The following is a 22,353-nucleotide window of genomic DNA, read 5'->3' on the forward strand; positions in this document are numbered from 1 at the left end:
AAGCCAATACTTTATCAATACATGTGTTCAGCGTGTAGAAAGTCAAATTTCAATCTGCTCTGTCCACAGTCTTTCAGACTGGTACCAACAAAAGAGAGGACTCAGTAGCAGGACTCAAGTTACCAAAAGCTTGGGGCTTACGCAGAATGCAAAAATGCAAGATATCGGGTCAAAAACCAGAGAACACTGGGAAAAAAGGGCTCGAACACGTGCTCCAAACCACAGAGACGAACTGGCACAGACAAAGGGCAGCAGGTGGACTAAATACACAAGGGAGGAGGGGTAATGAGGGACAGGTGAAACCAGTCAGGGCGGGGCAATCACACAGGAGGGAAACACACGGGCAGAAAGTGAAGTACCTGAAACGAGGGATCGAAATAAAACAGGAAATACTAACATAACTGAAAACAAGGAAACATGACCTTGATGGGGACTTCAGGGTGTAACACAGTCGTTCATTCACAGCTATTATGTTTTACAATCACGGTTTACACAAGCACATCGCACTCATGGGACTAACAGCAAATTGTTAAAGACAAACTGAAATGAAAGCTGTCTGTATGTAGTCTGACACTTTATCTGAAAATGTACCTGAGGCGGCCGACCTGCAGACAAAATGTACCTGGATGTCTGACAGACAGACAGACAGACAGATGGACACTTTCACTTGTAATTGAGTATTTCCACAGTCTTGTATTGCTACTTTACTTTAGGTCTTTCACCCCTCCTATATTTCATTTTCAGCATGCAGTAGTGTGTACATTTACATCGTATTATCTCTTATCATCAGTGGTGGAATGTAACTAAGTACATATGCTTAAGTTTTGTAGGACAGTTTTAGGTACTTTTTATTTTTCACTTCACTACATTTGTCTGACCGCTTCAGATTTTTGCATATTGTGGAAACACTTGGTTGATTTTTTGAATGACAGAGTAGTATTTTGTAAGTATGATTTTTTATTTATTTTATTTTATAACTGTCTAAAGTACATGTTCAACCAAATGGTTGAATTGTCCTTTTATGGTAAAGGTGGTGATGCTACGATAATACATTTCCAATTTTATGGAATAAAAATATATATATATATATATATATGTATATATATGTATGTATATATATATATATATATATATATATATATATATATATATATATATATATATATATATATATATATATATATATATATATATGTATGTATATATATATGTATGTATATATATATGTATGTATATATATATATATATATATATATATATATATATATACATATGTATATATATATATATATATATATATATATATATATATATATATATACATATGTATATATGTATATACATATATATATATGTATATATATATATATATATATATATATATATATATATATATATATATATATATGTGTATATATATATATATATATATATATATATATATATATATATATATATATATATATATGTATATGTATATATGTATATGTATATACCCCCCCCTTACATAAGGAACAGCTTTATAAGTAAAATAATAATTAAAAAAAAAATAGGTGTTATGTTTGGACCCCAACGGTATTGTGATGAGCATGTTAACACTGACAGCCCTAAAATACATTAATTATTGTTATTATTGCCCCAAGGAAATAAAAAGATACAACAAAGAAAATCCATTCCTTATTTCTTAATATGGACATTATAGTGGTTAAAAATTATTTGACTAGCTTTATAAATAAAAATAATAAAATGAAGGTGTTACGCTTGGACCTTGATCACATTGCGATGAACATGTTAATGCTGACAGCCCTAAAATAAATTACTTTTTGTTATTATTGCCCCAAGAAAAAAAAAAAAATAACCACCTCATAAGTAACGAACAGTCCCCGATGTCTGGTTTTGAACATGCAGTATTCAGCGTTATCGCCTCACATCTCTCCGCCTCCCTCTCTCTCTCCCAGTCTTCTCCTATGTCTCTCTCCCAGCTGAGGGGTGGAGGCTGACGGCTGATGCCTTTCTGAGGAGAGGATGGAGGAAACAGGGAATTAGCGGCTCTTCTTCAGTCGGTGTTCGCAGAGACAGAGCCGTGATCAGCAGCCTCAGCAGGGACATTTGTCTTTTCATGGGGCAACAAACGGCTTAAAATGACCCGGGGAGTGAATCTGCAGCGCGAGGTAACACACACTCACACTCACACACACCTTTCCTCTGCTTTTCCTGGTGCGACGCTCATCATGTTCAATGTAAGCATCTGTTATAGGCTGTATGGGGGCTGGTAGGGGGTGGAGAGTTACATAACAGCCGAGCCGAATCACAGATTAATTAGGATTGATTAAGAAAAGACGCATGTAGATATGATTATTAACTGTAGAGGGGGTTCTCCTCCTCCTCCTCCTCCTCCTCTCTGTGACATGATGGAGGAAAAAAGCAGCCGGTTATAGATGGAAGAAACATGAAGGTGTTGAGGAGAGAGAGAGAGAGAGCCTGCAGGCCTCACATCACCACAGGAGCACCAGCAGCCACCAGCTCTGCTGCTGCTGCTGCTGCTGCATTCAAACACAAATATGAAGATTCATCTTATTGTTATTATTATCTGGTTCACCTCCATCTCCATGACAACGGGAAATCTCCAGCCTGTTAGTTTGCTCTCGGCTTCCTGCACCTGATCCCATCACCCCCCCCCCCCCAGCATTTAGGTTTATAAATAAATAAACCTCTGTTATCACGCTTATTAAGTTCAGGTAAATCCCCAAATCTGGTCACTGTGTCAGCTGGTGATCTGCTGACCAGGTAATTCAGGTTCATGCTCTGATTTAAAAAAAGAAAAGGGAATATTAAAAGTAAAGTTTCATCAACATTTTTGTGTTTCTCTTCTCACTGTAGTTTGAATTATAGGATGATTTTGCACCAAAAATTACTGCTCGGCAGTGTAAAAATACTCTTTTTAGTTACAAAAACTGCAATCAAAATCTTACATAACGGGTAACTTCTGCGTTTTTCAACCTGGACCTTATTTTCCCTGTTTTTGTGCTCAAACTAAGGCTGTTAAAATAATGCCTTAATTTAGATTAATCAATCACAGAAAAAATAATGACTTAAAAAGATTACTGCGGATGAATCGAGGTCGCTGTTGCCCTTTGACCTGGTGCGTCACTGAAAGCCACAGAGGCTCTGTCACATGATGGAGGCAGACGAGACGACGCTGTTTGGAACATTTATATTTAAAAAACATCCAGATGGAACTGTTGATAGGAGCACCGTTCTCTGCAGGTTCTTCTGCAGTAACCTAAAATATCACCTCAACACAAAGCATTTAGCAGCGAACCCAGAGGTCTGAGCTAGCACAGCTTCTGATGCTAACGCTAGCAGCCAGCCTCTTCATGCCACACTTGACCAGGTGTTTAGAATGAGTCAGTCTACCTGTGACCGACCTACTAACTCCCTCACAAGATGGACTGCAGACTAGTTTTGGTGGTCTCCAGTGTGAGATTGCCCAGTTCAGACCAGAGATTCGTGATGAGATGAAACTGTTTTTGAATGTTGCAGAGAAAAGTGTCAGCGGTGTGAACTGGCCGGTCTGAGCTCAACTCAAGATGGCTGATGGTGTCACCTGACACTCAGCTGGACAAATCACTGGCAGGTGGTTTTAAAGCACGTCACCTGTTTCAACAGCCAGTCAGCTTGTAGTGAAGTCCTCTGGTCAAGTCAAAATGACCGCAGACGGCGTGTTGGCTTGCTGCGGCAGGTGCTCCGTCCCCGCCGAGCCTTCTGTTTCTGTCCTCACAATGTGCCGGTGTCGGTGGGTCGCTGCTGCTGCTGGCTGTATGTACTTATGCCCCGCCCACACACACACATTCTCATTGACTGATGAATTGGTGCTGGTTATTTATATTATTGTGGCGTATTGATTATGAATACAGTCCATCTGATGCTGGTTTTGTTTCATCACTGTAGCCAGTATCTCATTATCACTATCCTCATTCAGATTTTAAGAAGCTACAAATTATATTCAGCCACAAAATAAGTCTGAAAAGCTGCAAATCAGAACGGAAGTACAGAGAGTTGTTGACTAGAGATGATACGCCGTCTCATCGTGGTCACTTCCTGTCAACGTTACAGATCAGAAGTACAGAGAGTTGTTGACTAGAGATGATACACCGTCTCATTGTGGTCACTTCCTGTGAGCCAGCAGCTTTTTAGAACGTTGCAGAGCGGCGCATTGCAAGTGGTCACCTGTTTCAACTGGTCTTGTCACAAATCTTTGGTCTGAACTAGGCTTTGGACAGCATGCCTGCATTGCAGAATCAAGAGGTGTGACATACAACACAACAGCACTGGCCTCTAGTGTGACATCTACATGTCAGCAGCACTTTATGAAGAATAACAACATGACAATAACAATTATTTACCATCTCTGTGATGTGGCGGCTGATGTCGTCCTCTTATTTCCCCAAGTTTAGACAACAGAAGCATGTGTTTAGGTTTAGAAAAAAACATCATGATTTGGCTTAAAAGAATTACGTTTGTTACTAACGTAATGTTGGGCCACGTTATATACATCATGTGACTTAGCTAGCAAACTACATTGTTAATTAAGCAACTCAGCTGACTTGTGGTTTCACACAGGAAATGATCAGCAGTCTCTCGGGGTGAAAGTCCAGGGTTTGTTTGACTCATCCACCTCACCTCCCGCCTGCCTTGTATGGACTTTCTTGCTCTTTATACTACAGTAGTTGCCAGCTGTGCGTTTTATAACGAAAGGTGCCTTTGTGCATCAGTATGTTACACGAACATCCGCTGATATAGCGCAGGTATGTCAGTAGACTTTCATATCTACATATGACGATGACTTCGGTCGCTGGCCTACTAATAAACGAGCCCGGTCTCACTCCGGAGTCGTCGAAATCCAGCTTGAAATTTTGGGCAGTGATTTGTGGCGTCAGAAACCAACAAAAAGAGGCGTCCTTTAACGTAGGCATGATACGCGGCAGGACAAGAATGAAAGTTGAGGCAAGTGTCCGACTGGGGCAGGTGGGGGAGGGGTGGTGGATGGGTCCAACAAACAGCGACTTTCACCCAAGAGAGAGCAGTGTTCGCATTCCATAAGATTGTAAAGCCAAGCCCTGTTCTTTTTTCCTAAACCCAACCATGTGTTTGTTGTTGAAGAAAAAAACGTCAATCCACGGTGTTGTACCAACATAGTGCTTTTATTTTGAAAGAGACTGTATACAAACTGTACATTTCCTGTGAAAACAGAAGTTTATTTTGAAAACAGACAATGCAGGTAACAGGCTGAAGTTGACACGGCGCCCCAGAACGTCAACAACCATCACACCCAGGGTACGTTGGACGCCGTATGTGGTCGTGGAAAGTCCATGACCAAACGTGGACATGTGATGAAGTCGCAGTGAGGATGTGATGAGGAGGCAGTTTCTGTGTTCAGATTCTTCTTCCATTGAAATAGACTGAAAAATATAACACAAAGTATCCTAATTTTTTTTAAAATGTTAATGATTAATGAGTGCATTTTGAACAGGAATCCACCAATACAATATTGTTTGTGTTTGGAAAATATTTGTGTTCTGAAAAGGTTAAAAAAAAAAAACCCTCTTAAAGACGGTAACATTGCCTTTTAATTATTTTTTGGACATGGCCCCCTCAGACCTCCCTCAGGGACGCCACTGTTTGTGCCCACAAATCTCAGTTTGTAAAACTTCCAATTGTTCTGACTCAAAAAGTAAATACAGTTATGCCCTCTGAGATGTAGTGGAGGAAAAGTTAAAAATAAAAAGTGGCATGCAAAGAAAATACTCGAAGAAAGTGCAAGTAACTCAAAATAGTACTTAGGTACAGTACTTGACTATTTGATGAATCACCTGAACTTTATTTAATCTGTGTTGTTGACTCTGAGATCTAATTTTTAAGACACCAGAATCAACACATAATTAATTCAAAATATAAATAAATAACTAACTAAATAAATAAATAAATAAAAAGAGTAATTTAAAAACATCAGATAATAAAACTTCAAAATCACTAGCAGAAATGAAATCACCTGTCTTAAAGACACTTCTGTTTAAACAGAAATATTATATTAAATATTATATTAAATATTACTATTATATATATATATATATATATATATATATATATAATAGATTTTAATTAAATTAAATTAAAATAAAATACATTTATTTAAATATTTATATTTGTACATACACATACAAAAGAGGAAAAAACACAATAAGTGAATAAAATAATAATTTAAAAAATACATAATACAAATGTAATTCTAAAAATAAAAATCACTACTTCTGCCAGTCTAACTGCTTATTTAAGAATAACTACTTTATGTATTCTAGTTACAGATTTAAACACGAGCTGCTTTGGAAGCTTTATAGATAGATATCACGAGCAGCACAAGCAGCTTATAGGACTTATAATAATTAACAGCTAGTTTTTCATTCATGTAAAAAATGATGTTTATTAAATCACTGATAAAACCTAATAATCTCAAATTAATCCGGTTAATCTATAGGCTGTAATCTGACGTAAATACAGTTAATCTCTAATAAAATCAGTAATCTTAATTATTTTAAAGACAAATTCTAAACATGTTTTTAATAAATGCAGTTTTTCTTCTAATAAAATATGTCCCACTGTCATAAAATCTTATTTTTGTTCCCCACTTTTCATGCTAATAAAATATAATTGCTACTGAAACCATGTCTTTATAATTAAAATGTGGTTTCTTGAATTAATTGTTGCCGCTGCTGAAAGGCAATTTTATTTTGATCCTGAGCTGCTGATACCTCTGTACTTCTGCTTATCTAAGATATTAAATGCACGACTTTGACTTGTAGTGGAGTAATTTTACTCTGGTGTATCGCTACTGTTACTCGAGTAACATATGTGAATACTTCCTCCACCAGTCGGTGTAGTTCAGTCGTCATTATGGATTACAGCAGTGACACAGTGTCCAGACTGCAAACAGGATTCAACACCTACCAAAACTCAGGGCTGGAACATAACTACGAATCTGAGGTACTTTTACTTTACTGGAGTCTTTTCTTGTTTTACTCCACTACAATTCAGAGAAAAATACTTTAGTTTTCACGCCACTAAAATGATCTGACAGCTTTAGTTATTTTTCTCCTACAAAGATGATCAAACAGCAAAGCAGTACAGCTCTTTGTGCCACAGGTACAAATACAATGTGTGCTATGTCAGGTATCGATGATGAATTATAAAATATAAAGAAATTAGGATTATTAGTGTTTTCACTCTTATACACTGAGTAATGTTTGTTGTCAGTTGCGGCCACAAGAAGCAAAAATTTTGTGCTGATAGATGATGTCATTTTAGAAGAAAAACAAAATATCAAGACCGGAAAGTCGAGTAACTTGGTATAAAAAGCAACAAAGTGTGTACGACCAGTTTTGGAAGTGACAGTAATGTACATTTTAGCAGTACCGAAGTAATATAATGCATTAATAACAATATTTCAGGTGGTATTGTAATATTTTGACTTTATCCATGTAGATTTACGGCTTTATTCTCATAATATCACGACTTAATTCTCTTAGATTTACGACTTCTGTTCTCGTAGATTAAAGACTTTATTCTCATAGATTAACGACCTTTCTTTAGATTTACGACTTTATTCTTGTAGATTAAGGACTTTATTCTCCTAATATTACGACTTAATTCTCATAGATTAACAACTTTATCGATGTAATATTATGACTTTATCCCCATAAATTTACGACTCTATACTCGTAGATTAATGACTTTATTCTCTTAATATTACAACTTTATTCCCATGGATTAACAACTTTATCCTCGTAATATCATGACTTTATTCTCATAGATTAACGACTTTTTTCTCGTAATATTATGACTTCATTCTCTTAGAATTACGACTTTATTCTCATAGATTAATGACTTTATTCTCGTAATATTAAGACTTTATTCTCATAGAGACTGACTTTATTCTTGGAATATTCTGACTTTATTCTCTTAGATTTACAACTTTACTCTTGTAATATTACGACTTTATTCTTGTAGATTTACAACTTTATTCTTGTAATATTATGACTTTATTCTCTTAGATTTATGACTTCATAGATTAATAGATTAATGGCTTTATTCTCAATATTATTACAACTTTATTATCTTAGAGTTACAACTTTATTCTTGTAGATTAACAACTTTATTCTCTTAATATTACGACTTTATACTCGTAATATTTTGACTTTATTATAGGAGATTAACGACTTTATTCTCGAAATCTATGATTTTTTTTTCTTTAACATGATCCTAATCCTCCTTCATGTTTACTAACAATAGAACGTGTTGAATTTGCATCAACACTTTAGACTCTCATGTAAACTCAACACTTCCTGAAAAGCTGTTTCACATTAAAAGCCTCCATGGTTGGATGCCAACCAGGAATCCTCTTCTTCCCTGAGAGGCTTTTAATGTGAAACAACTCCACACTTTTCCTGTTGAAGTGTCAACTCAACAAAAAAATATATTTTCCCATTGTAAATCTGTGTCAGAGTCCCCTTGATTTTCTGTGTAATGTAGGTGAACTGGTCTTTTAATCACAGCGGACAGTCCTGTATGGTTTTGAATAATTAGGCCTTGAGGCTGATTTACTGTATTTTTGATATTCAGTTGTTAAATGAGGTTCTGAGATCTAAAGGCTCAAAGAAACATTGAGGGAACATCTGAAAATGATTTGTATGACGCGTTCTGAAGCCGTCTGTGCTCAGCTGTTTGTGTGTGCCTAAAAATAGCGGCGTGTCCCCATGTGGCTTCAGCTCGATTTTGGCCACATCTGGATGTAGCTACCTGGTAAACAGTCTCAGCAGCAGAGACGATGAAAAAGAGAACTGGAGTCATTATCATGGACACAATGAGCGCCCACTGATGCGTTCACTTGTCTCGTCTCATCCAGAGACTTTCCTCAGAGTTCATCTGACACAGTGTGACACGGCATGCTCTTATTCAGCACATCCTGCCGCAGGCCCAACGTTTGTCAGCACGAACACACTCGTAGAAGAAAACCATCGTATACACACAGTAACCTCCACTTCTGTCAGTGACTTCACCTGCTTCACCGATGCTAAGCCCCCCCCCCCCCCCCCCCCCCGTTGTTGTTACTGTTGTAATTTATGTAAGTTTGTATTTTTCCTGCCCCAGTAGGGCTGCCAAAGGGTGGGGCGTAACAGGGAATTTTATCAACTTTGGCACAAATGTCCACTTTGAGTCATGAATTAGAATTTGGTGGTCATAAGTCAAAGGCCAAGATCACTGGGACCTCGTCTGTCTCATTCTCAAAAAAGTGATATTTCACAAACACCTCGAGAATTTCTTCAAATTTGGCACAAATGTTCATATGGACTCAAGAATGAACTGATTAGATTTTAGTGGTCAAGTGTTAAAGGTCAAGGTTGTTGTGACCTCATAAAACATGTTTTTGGCATGTGGCATGTTTTTTCATTTGACTCATTTTAATGAACGTAATATTTCAAGAACACCTCAAGTGAATTTCTTCAAATTTGGCAAAAACGTTCACTTGGACTCAAAGATAAATTGATTGGATGTTGATGGTCATAGGTCAACGGTCAAGGTCACTGTGACCTCGTCTATCTCATTCTTGTGAACATAATAACCCAAGAACATCTTGAGGGAATTTCTCAACTTTGGCACAAATGTTCATTTGGACCCAAAAATAAACTGATTAGAATTTGGTGGTCAAAGATCAAGGTCACTGTGACCTTGTCTGTCTCTTCCTCGTGAACATAATAACCCAAGAACATCTTGAGGAAATTTCTTAACTTTGGCACAAATGTTCATTTGGTTCCAAGAATAAACTGATTAGAATTTGGTGGTCAAAGGTCAAGGTCACTGTGACCTTGAAACCATCTCATTCTTGTGAAAGCGATACTTCAAGAATACCTTGAAAGAATTTCTTCAAATTTGGCACAAACTTCCACTTTGAGTCAGGGATGAACTGATTAGAATTTGGTCGTCAAAGATCAAAGTCACTGTGACCTTTCATCTATCCTATTCTCACGAACGCTATCTGAAGAACACCTTGAGAGGACTTTTTCAAATTTGGCAGAAACATTAACTTGGACTCAACGATGAACTGATTGGATTTGGACAGTCAAAGGTCAAGGTCAGTGTGACCTGTGTGTGATCTGTCTCATTCTTTTGAATGTGATATCTCAAAAACACCTGAAGGGAATTTCTTTAAATTTGGCACAAACATCCACTATGTGTCAAGGATGGTCTGTGACCTAAAGAAACATGTTTTTGGCATGTGGTCATGTTTTTTCATTGTCAACGTGATATCTCAAAAACACCTTGAGAGAATTTCTTCAAATTTAGCACAAACGTCCACTTGGACTCAAAAATTAACTGATTAGAATTTGATGGTCAAAGTCCAGTGTGACCTCACAAGATATGTTTTTGGTCATAACTCATACACTAATTGTGACAAAATATCACACAACAGGATAAAATAATCAAATGGTGACAATTTATATCCAAAAGGTCAAGGGTCAGCTTGACTGTGACATCATCATGTTTTAACATCATATCTCAGGAACAGAAGGGGAGACATTTGGTCAGATACATAATTGGTGACTCTAATCTTGAAACTGTGCTGATTGTATAGATCTTCCGTGTGTGAAGCATCCATGTTTTTTTTTTACAGACATGGATGGAAACTGTCAGAGACACTAGACTTGGTGGGCGGAGTCATACAACTGAGAGGCGGTAATTCTAGTTGCTGTCTACCGTTAGCAAAGTATCTATCCGATTGGCTGCTAAATGCTCCAGTATGTCCACCAGCTAGTCGTTAACTTTGTCCATCTGCCTTTTCTGTTGAAAACGACAAAATGAAAGCAGTGAGGGTGGATCAAAACAGTAACGTCATGAGCCGTAAAACCAAAAACAACACCTTGAAACATGTTAAAAGGCTCCACATGTCCAAGGGAGCTGCAGAGTCAGGTGATAGTAACACCCTCCAAACACACACAGTCATTTAATCCATTGTTTATATAATGATATCAGCTACAGCAGCTTTCATGAAAATATTTCCTGTGAGAGTCAACTGCAACATCAGTAACAATCCAAACCACTGTTGGCTTTTGTTATCAGCAGCATCATAAAAAACGCTCTCTAAACAAGCCTTTATAATGTTTCTATTCACAGACACTCATCTATTAGAGCTAAAAAAAAAACACCCAGATGTTACATGAATGACATCTTTATGCACAAAGCACATACGAGTACATTGTTCCTCCTCTGAAACAAGATGAAACAGACAAATGTTATCCGACGCTGTGTGGCCTCATCCAGTACATTCCTGCTATATTGTGAGCACTTGGGTAGACAGAGCTGTGCGTTGCCATGGAAACCTGCGCTGCTCAGGCTCATAATATTCTCTGGTGAATGGAGAGCAGAACGGCTCCAACACAGCCATTTGTCCCAGTGGTTGAAAAAAAAACAAAAAAACACTGATGGTGGCTCGGGCAGTGTGCATAGTAACGGAGATCTGCCACATCTGAGGTGTCACATCACTATTATATTGTATTGTACAGACCTTTGATTAATTTAATTATTTATTATTTCACCAGTGGGGTCCGACTCAGCCCCTGGAGGAACATGCTCTGACATGCGAACACAAAGCAGAGCAGTAAGGGTTCGTACAGTGTTTTAAATCACAAGGTCCCTGATGTAGACCTTTGGGGAAAACTCAAAAATGCTGCCTCTTTATCCAGCAGCTGGTTTATGGAAGATTTAAAATGCCTTTTTTAAAACAAAACAAACACTGTCATATACACTCACTGGCCACTTTATTAGGTACACCTTGCTGGTACCAGGTTGGACCCCCTTTTTAATTCTTGGTGTCATAGATTCAACAAGGTGCTGGAAACATTCCTCAGAGATTTTGGTCCATATTGACATGATGACATCAAACATCCATGATGAGAATCTCCCGTTCCACCACATCCCCAAGGTGCTCTATTGGACTGAGATCTGGTGACTGTGGAGGCCATTGGAGTACAGTGAACTCATTGTCATGTTCAAGAAACCAGTTTGAGATGATCTGAGCTTTGTGACATGGTGCGTTATCCTGCTGGAAGTAGCCATCAGAAGATGGGTACACTGTGGTCATAAAGGGATGGACACGGTCAGCAACAATACTCAGGTAGGCTGTGGTGTTTAAACCATGCTCAGTTGGTACTAAGAAAATCTCCCCCACACCATTACACCACCAGCAGCAGCCTGAACCGTTGATACAAGGCAGGATGGATTCAGGTGGAAGCATGGATCCATCCTGCCTTGTATCAACCAGTGTTGGTGAGCCCGTGTGACTAGTAGCCTCAGTTTCCTGTTGTTAGCTGACAGGAGTGGCACCTGGTGTGGTCTTCTGCTGCTGTAGCCCATCTGCTTCAAGGTTGGACATGTTGTTGGTTCAGAGATGGTCTTCTGCAGTAACCAGTGGTTATTTGACTTCCTGTTGCCTTTCTATCATCTTGAACCAGTCTGGCCATTCTCCTCTGACCTCTGGCATCAACAAGGCATTTTGGCTCACTGGATATTTTCTCTTTTTGGGACCATCCTCTGTAAACCCTAGAGATGGTGGTGCTGAAAATCCCTGTAAATACTCAGACCAGCCCGTCTGGCACCAACAACAATGCCACGTTCAAAGTCACTCAAATCACCTTTCTTCATCATTCTGATGCTCAGTTTGAACTTCAGCGGCTCATCTTCATCATGTCTACATGACTGAATGCATTGAGCCGCTGTCATGTGATTGGCTGATTAGCTATTTGTGTTGACAAGGAGGTGTACCTATTGAAGTGGCCAGTGTATATGTACAAGTTTCTGACTTACGGGACATTGTATGTAATATCATGGACATAGTCATTAACATTGTAGTTTAACAGCGAAACCCATACCTGTGCTTGAGATTTCATTCATTCATTCATTCATCTTCTAACCGCTTCATCCTCTTGAGGGTCGCGGGGGGACTGGAGCCTATCCCAGCTTACATCGGGCAAGAGGCAGGGTACACCCTGGACAGGCCGCCAGACTATCGCAGGGCTGACACATAGAGACAAACAACCATTCACGCTCACATTCACACCTATGGACAATTTAGAGTTATCAGTTAACCTAGTCCCCAATCTGCATGTCTTTGGACTGTGGGAGGAGGCGGAGTGCCCGGAGAGAGCCCACGCTGACACGGGGAGAACATGCAAACTCCGCACAGAAGGGCTCCCACACCCGGGATCGAACCGGCAACCCTCTTGCTGTGAGGCGACTTGAGATTTGATATCGCGTAGATATCTATATGCAACCCACCAAGACGCAACTTGAGATATGAGGAAGTTGTCACCCTCATCATAAATCTTGTGTATATTTTTGGCGTTGTGTATATTTTGGATTCTAGAAATCTGTTATTGATCTTTATATTTTATTGATATTTCATATTTGCACTGTTTCCTATTTCCTTTGGGATAAATTAAGTTCATCATGGAGTACTTGAAAATGAGTCTCTGATTCATTTGATCACACCTGATTTCAGCCTTAAAGCCTCTGGAAACCTAAATCCACAATAGCCTTCTAACTATGTAATTTAGAGTCTTATGTACATAATATTAAACATGTAAAAACAATTAGAAATCAGTTTTCATCCAAATTCGAAATATCTGTCTTTTAAGTTTTTGTACATTCTTGAAATTAGGTTTGATTTGGCCGTAGTTATCTCTGAGATTTATTACGCAATAAATTCCAAACCAATCATAAATCATCCGTCAGTTGTCTCATCCCGCCCCCCAGCGGCAGCGCAACAAACAGCTTTCTAGTCTGATGTTTAGAAAATACAGATCGTAAACTGGCTGAACCACTCGGCTGCGACCCAGCGGAGGCTCTGCCTCCGGCGGGCTCCCAGCAGCACTCGAATCAGGTTGACTGGCTCCAGAGCCCGGACAATCCGAGCCTTTGCAGCTCGTGGAGCTGCAGGAAGAGGCGGCTTGTGAGCGGCCGGGCTTGCCCCCCGGGCCCGGTGCCGGTGTCGGCTCACGGAGAGGGGACATGATGTGCACCCTTCCTCACCCCTAACCCCAACCCCAAGCAGTTAGCTTTGCTACGCATAAACATATCCCCAATTGCGGAGGTGATGTTGCGGGAAACAACACAATTTTAGCCGGAGGGGAACATTCTTCGAGGCAGGCAAATACTTCTACACAACACCAGAGAGACGGCTGGCCGGCACCGGTCTCTCCTGCTTTGAGGGTCGGTGTGTGTCAGAGTAAAGACACATTTAATCTATTAAGACTGGATGTGTTTGAATGAAAAAGGCTATTAGCAGAAAAACGGAGCAGATTTATGTTTTCAATGAAAACGTATCTCAATGAAGAAAGGCAAAGCGCTAGCCTCCCGTTGTCATTCATCTCAGCTAACATTGCATGTAAAAGTTATGCTAACTATTCTACGAAGTAACATTAATATGAATCACAAAACATTTTGAAACTTACCATTCAGAGACCACCTGAAAGGAATCATTTTCAGCTTCTGCTTCGTCCTCTGAATCATCAGAGGGCTCAAACATGTACGCCAGGATTAAATTTGTGGCAGCCATTGCTGAGCCAGGGAGATGTCAATCAAAACGAGGGAGCTGTCAATCAGAGCGTTATCTGCCACGCCCACTCTGTCCTGGCAAGTGGTCTAAACAGCAAAATGAGCTGTTTTTAAACCAGGTTTTCTAATAGTTATGAATGGTTATTTTCACTCAGACTTTTGTGGATGATTAATGAGACACTCAACTTTGATATAATATATGCATTTTTACTATTTCAAGCTGTGTTTCCAAAGGCTGTAAAGATTGCTCGGTATGTTTACATTCACAGTTAAGTGGAACTACATTTACAGCTCGACTAGGCCATTTAACTGGACTACTGTCCTTGTCCCAGTAAACAAGTACAGGAGGGGAATTGATTTGCTGACGGAAGTATGTCCAACTCCACTACAATAGGTGGTGACATGCCCCCTTTCAGCTCGCGGTTGACAAACAAGTTAGCTGTACCATGGTTACTTTTCTCTTTCAACGTAGTAAATGAGTTAACGTTTTTCCTACTAAGGAAACCTTTTCAGGGATTCTGTGCAACTGTGTTAGTCCCTCAACTAAGGAGTCTTAAGTGTCACGCTTAAGGAGAAAACTTAAGGTGTTTTGTGCAATGGGTCCCTGATGATCACTAAAATTAGATTAAAAAAAAGTGGATATACATTGATAGTAAATGGACCTGCACTTGTATTGTGCCTTTCTAGTCATCCGCCCACTCAAAGCGCTTTTTACACTACGAGTCACATTCACCCATTCGCACTCACATTCATACACTGGTGGCCGAGACGACCATACAAGGTGCCACCTTCTTCTCAGTTTTTAATACACCCATACACTGGTGGAACAGACACAGGGAGCAATTTGGGGTTCAGTATCTTGCTAAAGGATACTTCAAAACGCTGATCGAACCGCTGCTCAGACCACCAATCAAACCGCTGATTGAACGACCCACTCTACCCCTGAGCCACAGCCGCGGTATTGGTTATCAGCCAAATAAACTGTTATCAGCATATTGGATATTGGCAAAAAATTCAATATGGTGCATCCCTAGTTACTGCATTTGCACTTTTCTAACACCTACTAATTACCACAATGTTTCTTCTCCTGTAGGCTTGAATCCACCCAGAAACCCCATGGAGCAGGATGTGGAGAGCCCGGCCTACATCAAACAGCCCAAGCTGCCAAAGCAGGCCCGTGAGGACCTGCCTAAAAAGCTGGCAGAAATGGACAGAGCAAAGAGGATCCAGCGGTACGTCCAGAAAGATGGAAAGTGCAACGTCCATCACGGGAACGTTCGAGAGACATACCGCTACCTGTCAGACATTTTCACCACGCTGGTAGATCTCAAATGGAGGTTCAACCTGTTTATCTTCGTGTTGGTGTACACCGTGACGTGGCTCTTCTTCGGCTTCATGTGGTGGCTTATTGCGTACCTTCGGGGGGATCTGGACCATTTAGCGGACAACCAGTGGACTCCATGTGTCAATAACCTCAATGGGTTTGTATCAGCTTTTCTGTTCTCCATTGAGACTGAGACCACCATCGGTTACGGGTACAGAGTCATCACAGACAAGTGCCCGGAGGGCATCCTTCTGCTTTTAGTTCAGTCGGTGCTGGGATCTATCGTGAATGCCTTCATGGTGGGTTGCATGTTTGTTAAGATCTCACAGCCCAAGAAGCGAGCTGAGACACTAGTGTTTTCCACCAATGCGGTCATCTCAATGAGAGATGGACGGCTGTGCCTGATGTTCAGAGTCGGAGACCTCCGAAACTCGCACATCGTGGAGGCTTCAATCAGGGCCAAGCTTATCAAGTCGAAGCAGACCAAGGAAGGGGAGTTCATCCCTTTGAATCAGACGGACATAAATGTGGGTTACAACACGGGAGATGACAGGCTCTTCCTGGTGTCGCCACTCATCATCTGCCATGAGATCAACCAGAACAGCCCCTTCTGGGAGATCTCACAGGCCCACCTGGCCAAGGACGAGCTGGAGATCGTTGTGATTCTGGAGGGGATGGTGGAGGCCACAGGTGAGTCGAGACAATGTGTACAGTAACTGGTATTCAACTGAATCAAGAATCTTGCTCAGTATGTTTATTTCCACTTGAACCTTAAAACACAACCCTTGTCAATAAGTGATTAGAGTCCTATCTTACAACCCAGCACAAAGTGATACACATCCCAGTGCAACTGTCATTGCTAGGTTCAGACAGTCACTGTCATTTTTACAGCCAGCTTCCACATTGTGTAAAGTCCCTTTCCCCGGCGCAACAAACCTGCGAACACCCACTGACATCTGGCTTTAATGTGTGATGGGAAAGGTTACAATCAGCATTCACATCCGGGCTCAAATGACTCTACATTAGTCACAGGTCTCTATCAGCTCCAGCTCTGATTGGCAGTGAACATGCATACCCTCAGCTTGTTACCCACACAATGAGTTTTTGTTTTCCCCCTCTCCTGATGTCATTACACCACTTTTCGCATTGTGTGGCCATTTGGGTGATGTCAGAAGACAAGGACAGTCCATCACATTCTCATTCCAACTTGGCAAATATCGCCGCTTTGTTAGTGGACTTTCACGTCTACATATTATCCTTCTGCGTCTGTTGTTGACGCTCTGGGACACAGTGTTAATGTACTCCTGTTACATGTGTTGGGTCTTTTCAAAATAAATGTACAGTTTCGACCTGTTAGATGCATACAGTCTTTATAAGAAAAACTTACAACGTTGGTAAAACACTTCATATTTATATTTATTTCCCTGTGCAACAAGGCACGTGGTTGGATAAAAAAAAAGCCCATGGTTTGGCTCAGTTTGGTACTTTATGCAACATCAGCATGTTATCGTGAGCAGTGCAGCCTCACAAGTTGTCGACTCTTTATTTCTGTTATCTCTTATTTTTGCTTTTCTTTCTAACTTACATCCATAGTGGGAACAGTTCTCGTCACAGATCCTCAGATTCTGCATTTCACACTATCGTACACATGATGTACTCTGAGCTACAGTGTGATAACAGTTCATTCCACCATTGCTGATGTGTGGGCAGTAACTCAGACTTCCATTGTAGTAGAATACATTTCTTAGCTGCTGACAAGCAAGATCCCTTCCTAATGACTTCGACATAAATGTTGGTGGATAAACTCTGCCCAGCAAGCCCAGTTTTACCCCCTGCTGGTTTCACTAAGTGGCCTCAGAAAGATGCTTGAGATCCTGAAAGCCTATTCTTGACCAAGTACCATCATCTCCAAACATAACACACAGGAAGAAAAAAAAAAGTGTCTTCTCTGAATTCTCTGACAGGAGAACCTCTCTGCATTAAATCTGATTATTTTCCAGGGGTTTGGTTTATAACAATATTCCGCAGCTGGTAGGTGTTTAATCCCAAGTTTTTCTTCTTCCCATCACAAGTAAACGTTCATAAATCCACTTAAAAATCACCGAGATAAAGATGCTCCTTATAACTGCAAAAGCTGCCTGAGAATCATCACGTTTTTAAGTTTACTTAAGTATCAAAGTATTCCAGTGAAAGCTGTCTGTACATCCATAAGCACACTGCAAACAGGAACTGCTAACAGGTAATCTGGCACTTTTATGTGCTTCTTCAAGGTCCAATGTGAAGGGTTAGGGGCATCTATTTGCAAATGGAATATAATATAACAACTATGTTTGGTACCGGCTCTTTCCCCTTTAAGGGCGGTGGCCTTGTGGGTAACCTGTGAGTGTGTGACATGTGCTTCCTTGTGTGTGATGGAAGCAGCAGCAGCATAAGCACCAGGGGCCTCCTGGGACATGCCCAGAACCCCTCTAATGGGAGGTGCCCAGGAGAATCCTGATCAGATGCAAGAAACCTCCTCAACTGACCCTTTTCGACGTGAAGGAGCAGTGACTTGTCTAAAACAAGCCAACAGAACTTGCTAGCTAGCGCTAGCTAATGTCTATGGAGAACTGTTTCCAGCTAAGCCCTGCCCACCCAAAAACCTCACACTGTTCACTAAGAGTAAGAGGTTCTATGTGCCACCACCTTTAATCTTGCTTTCTGTCTCCAGGCATGACGTGCCAGGCGAGGAGTTCATACATCAGCAGTGAGATCAAGTGGGGCTACCGCTTCACCCCAGTCCTGACGCTGGAGGACGGCTTCTACGAGGTGGACTACAACAGCTTCCACGACATCTATGAAACTAACACACCCACCTGCAGTGCCAAAGAGCTCGCTGATATGACCAATCGCACGCGCTTGCCCCTCACCTGGTCGCTGGCCAGCAAGCTGAGCCAGCAGGGGCTGCCAGAGTCGGAGCAGGAGGGTCAGGAGACCAAGACCGGCCTGGACGACCAGGGGAAGAGCCAGCAGACTGAGAGGAACGGGGACATTGCCAACTTAGAGAGTGAGTCCAAAGTGTGATAGAGGGACAGAAAGTCTGAGGTCCATATGAGATTATTGTGTGCACTCCGGTTTGGGACGGACACACAAGCTCGCGAAGCACAGGTGAGAGTTTGAGGTACTTAAACGAGGACCATTGAGCACAGTAGACCAAGTATCCCTGCACCAAGAACCACTTCTTCTCAGTGATTTCACAGTTACCCCAAAAACAACAAACCAAGTAGACATGTGGCCCACCGCTGAACTGAAAACCCTCTGCGGGACATGCATGTTTCAAATATAATGTGATGTCCTCCTGATGAGATTCCTATTATTTTTTCTATTAAGATATTCCTAGGGGCATTTGCATAAGTATTTTTGTATATACTACAAAATGTTTTGAATTCTTTGTTTTGTTGCGGTGTGAATATTTGACAGATGTTTGATACTAATTCTTTTAGGTTAGTTCTGTATATTCTCTGCCTTACTGTATGTATAAAGCTTTCATTATTTGTTTTTTTTCAGAAATACTATATTAGCATGTATAAACGTTCTCTGCAGTTAATTTATCTTGTATTGTGTATATACTGTAATGTTATAAGGAACACATACCGCTCAATGGATGCAAACACTAGTTTAAACCAATGACAAATACTTCCCCACATGATAAATGTTTGTTTAAGGTAGTACTTCACACTGCGTTTCCTTTAGAAGCCATGACTTGCTGTTTACAGCTGGGTGACTTCAGACAACGGCCCTTTAAAAACTGCATCTTGTCACTTTTGCACAGCGGAGGCCTCTGATGGAGGTTAGTCGCTGTTTCTGTCTCCGGAAATCCTTCACATGTCACCTACAGTATCAAAAATAAATAAACAATAAATTGAATATTATGCACTTGATGAGACTTTTTTTAAATGCGATTATTGCATCTTAATTGTGGTAGAACTACTAAGGTCCTTTTAGTCCTGTGTTCGAAATACTGCTTGAGTAAGCAAAGTATTATCAGCAAAGTAATAATAATAATAAAAATAAACTTTTTTTATATAGCACCTTTCACGCTTCACATAAAAGTAGACATAATGGACATAAACAGACAAGGCAATTCAACATAAAAGGACATTTAAAACCATTTAAAACATGGATTAACTGATTCATAAAATCATAGAGTTGTAAAACTGTAAATCATAAAATCAAGTAAGATTTTAAAACAGTTGCAGCAGCGTGAAACATAAATAGAAATTAAAAGCGCAGAAGCAATCTTCTGGCTGTTTCTGGGAACCTCCAATAAATCAGCAGCAGATGATTGCAGTGTTCTTGGAGGCAAATAGTTAACAAGGGAGTTAGTGATGTAGCTCGGGCTCCCCAGCCCATGTAGGGCTTTGTTTACAAGGAGGAGGGGCTTAACATCAATTATATATGTAACAGGAAGGTACAAAATGTACTTAAAGTAAAAGTATTTGTTCTGCTGTAAAATGTCTTCTATGACTGATCCTTCTAATAATGTCAAATGTTGCTCTAACACTGATGCATCAGTGGTTGGTAGGGTGCTTCACACCTGCCCTGTTTGGTTCGGTTCAATCGAACTCAAGTTCATTTGCCCCCTCAGTGCGGTTCGTTTGGGCAGGTGTGAACACAGCAAAACAACCAGACCAAGACCTTCTTGAAGAGGTGGTCTTGGTCCGGTTGCAAACGATGGTGCGGTTGGTTTGTGGTGAGAACATGTTGCGACCTGGATCTGAACCAACTGCAGTCACATGACACATTGTTTGGATTAAACATGAGCATGTTACAGTCCTGGAGGATTATTAATGTGCACCTCCTCCTGTACTGCCTTAATATGCACATTCAGCACATCCAATGCATCAGAACATTGTTTTCTAGTTGGAGCCGCGCCTCGTTTTCAAACTGTATGGTTTGACTAAAAGGAACAATGACAGCAATATAGTCCATGATGAGCAGCGCTAAAATCAACCTGCGTAGTTGTCCCTCCATTGTGACATTAGAAAGTGTCACATTTATCTTGCAAGTGTACTCTTCTTCAACGTTTGGTTTACTTCCTGGATTTTTCCTGCATGGAAATTCTGACCAATCAAGAGCAGCTTTCTCACACAAGGCATTTGATCTGGTCTGCTTGTAAATGCTGCCGTGAGAACATGAACCAACTCTAGGCAATTATACAACTTAGTGACAAAATTAGTCCCTGATTCAGACCAAAGGAGATGACTCTAGGTCTAAAAGCACCTTTGAAACAGCATTGTGGCTGCTCCGGGTGGAGCTAGTTTTAATGATTTATATACAGTAAACCAGTTTGGCCCAGTGGTTCTCAACCTCAGGGTCAAGCCCTCCAAAGGGTCACTGGATAAATCTGAGGGGTGATGATTAATTAGTACTTCCAGTATTTTGCAGGCTTTTTTTTGTATTGTTGTGGCACAAAATGCCTGATTTCTAAAAAACTGTGATGCATTTTTTTCTGCAATGAAATTATGGAGGCATGTGAAAATAGCAAAAAATAGTTGTGATCCTGTCTGAGATTCAGAGCTTATCATTATGAGCATTCAGTGTCCATCCATCCATTTTCATCCGCTTATCCGGGCCAAATTACAGGGGCAGCAGGCATAACAAAAGCGAAGGAGCAGCGGCTCTACTCCGAGCTCTCTCTGGATGTCCAAGCTCCTCACCTTATCTCTAAGGCTGAGCCCAGACACCCCACGGAGGAAACTCATTTCAGCCGCTTGTATCTACGATCTCATTCTTTCGGTTACTACCCAGAGCACATGACCATAGGTGAGGGTTGGGATGTAGATGGACTTGTTCAGCTCCTTCTTCGCTACGATGGTCTGGTGCAGCGCCTGCAGTACTGTTAATGCTGCACCAAATAGCTGATCCATTTCACATTCCATTTTACCCTCATCTGTGAACAAGACTCTGAGATACTCCCTTGCTTGAAACAGTGGCTCTCCCCCCAACCCAGAGGGAGGATCCACCATTTTCCAGCAGAGAACCATGGCCTCAGATTTGCAGGTGCTGACTCTCATCCCAACCCTTTCACACTCGGCTGCAAACTGCCCCAGTGGATGCTGGAGGTCACGGTGTGATGAAGCCAACAGAACCACATCATCTGCAAAGAGCAAAGACACAATTCTGAAGTCCCCATATAGCACTTGTGCACTCAAAATATTAAGTGTTTAGTACAGAAGTGTGCGATTTGAGACACACTTTAACTGTTTTTTGCGCCTTAGAAATACACGTTAACCACAGCATTGTTAAAAACTACAGAAATGAAAAGTTTCAACATGTTTCAACAACCATATGAGAAGTTCAGAGGGGAATTTTTTCTTTGGTGA

The 22,353-nt window shown here is 40.6% G+C and overlaps 1 protein-coding gene and 1 long non-coding RNA gene across 2 annotated transcripts; one reads left to right on the forward strand and one right to left on the reverse strand.

The window, feature by feature from the left end:
- Nucleotides 1-1,958: 1,958 nt before the first annotated feature.
- On the forward strand, nucleotides 1,959-19,897 carry LOC117262349 (G protein-activated inward rectifier potassium channel 2). Its single transcript, XM_078172277.1, has 3 exons — nucleotides 1,959-2,171; nucleotides 15,758-16,678; nucleotides 18,699-19,897. The coding sequence occupies exons 2-3, from the start codon at nucleotides 15,781-15,783 to the stop codon at nucleotides 19,049-19,051; spliced, it is 1,251 nt and encodes a 416-aa protein (XP_078028403.1). The 5' UTR covers nucleotides 1,959-2,171; nucleotides 15,758-15,780; the 3' UTR covers nucleotides 19,052-19,897.
- Nucleotides 5,194-14,833, reverse strand: LOC144464641 (uncharacterized). The gene is made up of 3 exons (XR_013492310.1): nucleotides 14,562-14,833; nucleotides 12,981-13,125; nucleotides 5,194-5,462 (listed from the first exon to the last, which is right to left on the reverse strand). It is a non-coding gene; the product is annotated as an uncharacterized LOC144464641 (long non-coding RNA).
- Nucleotides 19,898-22,353: the final 2,456 nt, after the last annotated feature.

This window comes from Epinephelus lanceolatus, chromosome 11 (genome assembly GCF_041903045.1).
Source record: "Epinephelus lanceolatus isolate andai-2023 chromosome 11, ASM4190304v1, whole genome shotgun sequence".
In the NCBI taxonomy this organism is placed as follows: Eukaryota; Metazoa; Chordata; class Actinopteri; order Perciformes; family Serranidae; genus Epinephelus; species Epinephelus lanceolatus.

Coding starts and splice junctions, on each gene's coding strand:
- LOC117262349 (XM_078172277.1), top strand. CDS start 15,781: ATGGAGCAGGATGTGGAGAGCCCGGCCTACATCAAACAGCCCAAGCTG. Junction 16,679..18,698: donor GGGGATGGTGGAGGCCACAG/GTGAGTCGAGAC, acceptor TTCTGTCTCCAG/GCATGACGTGCCAGGCGAGG.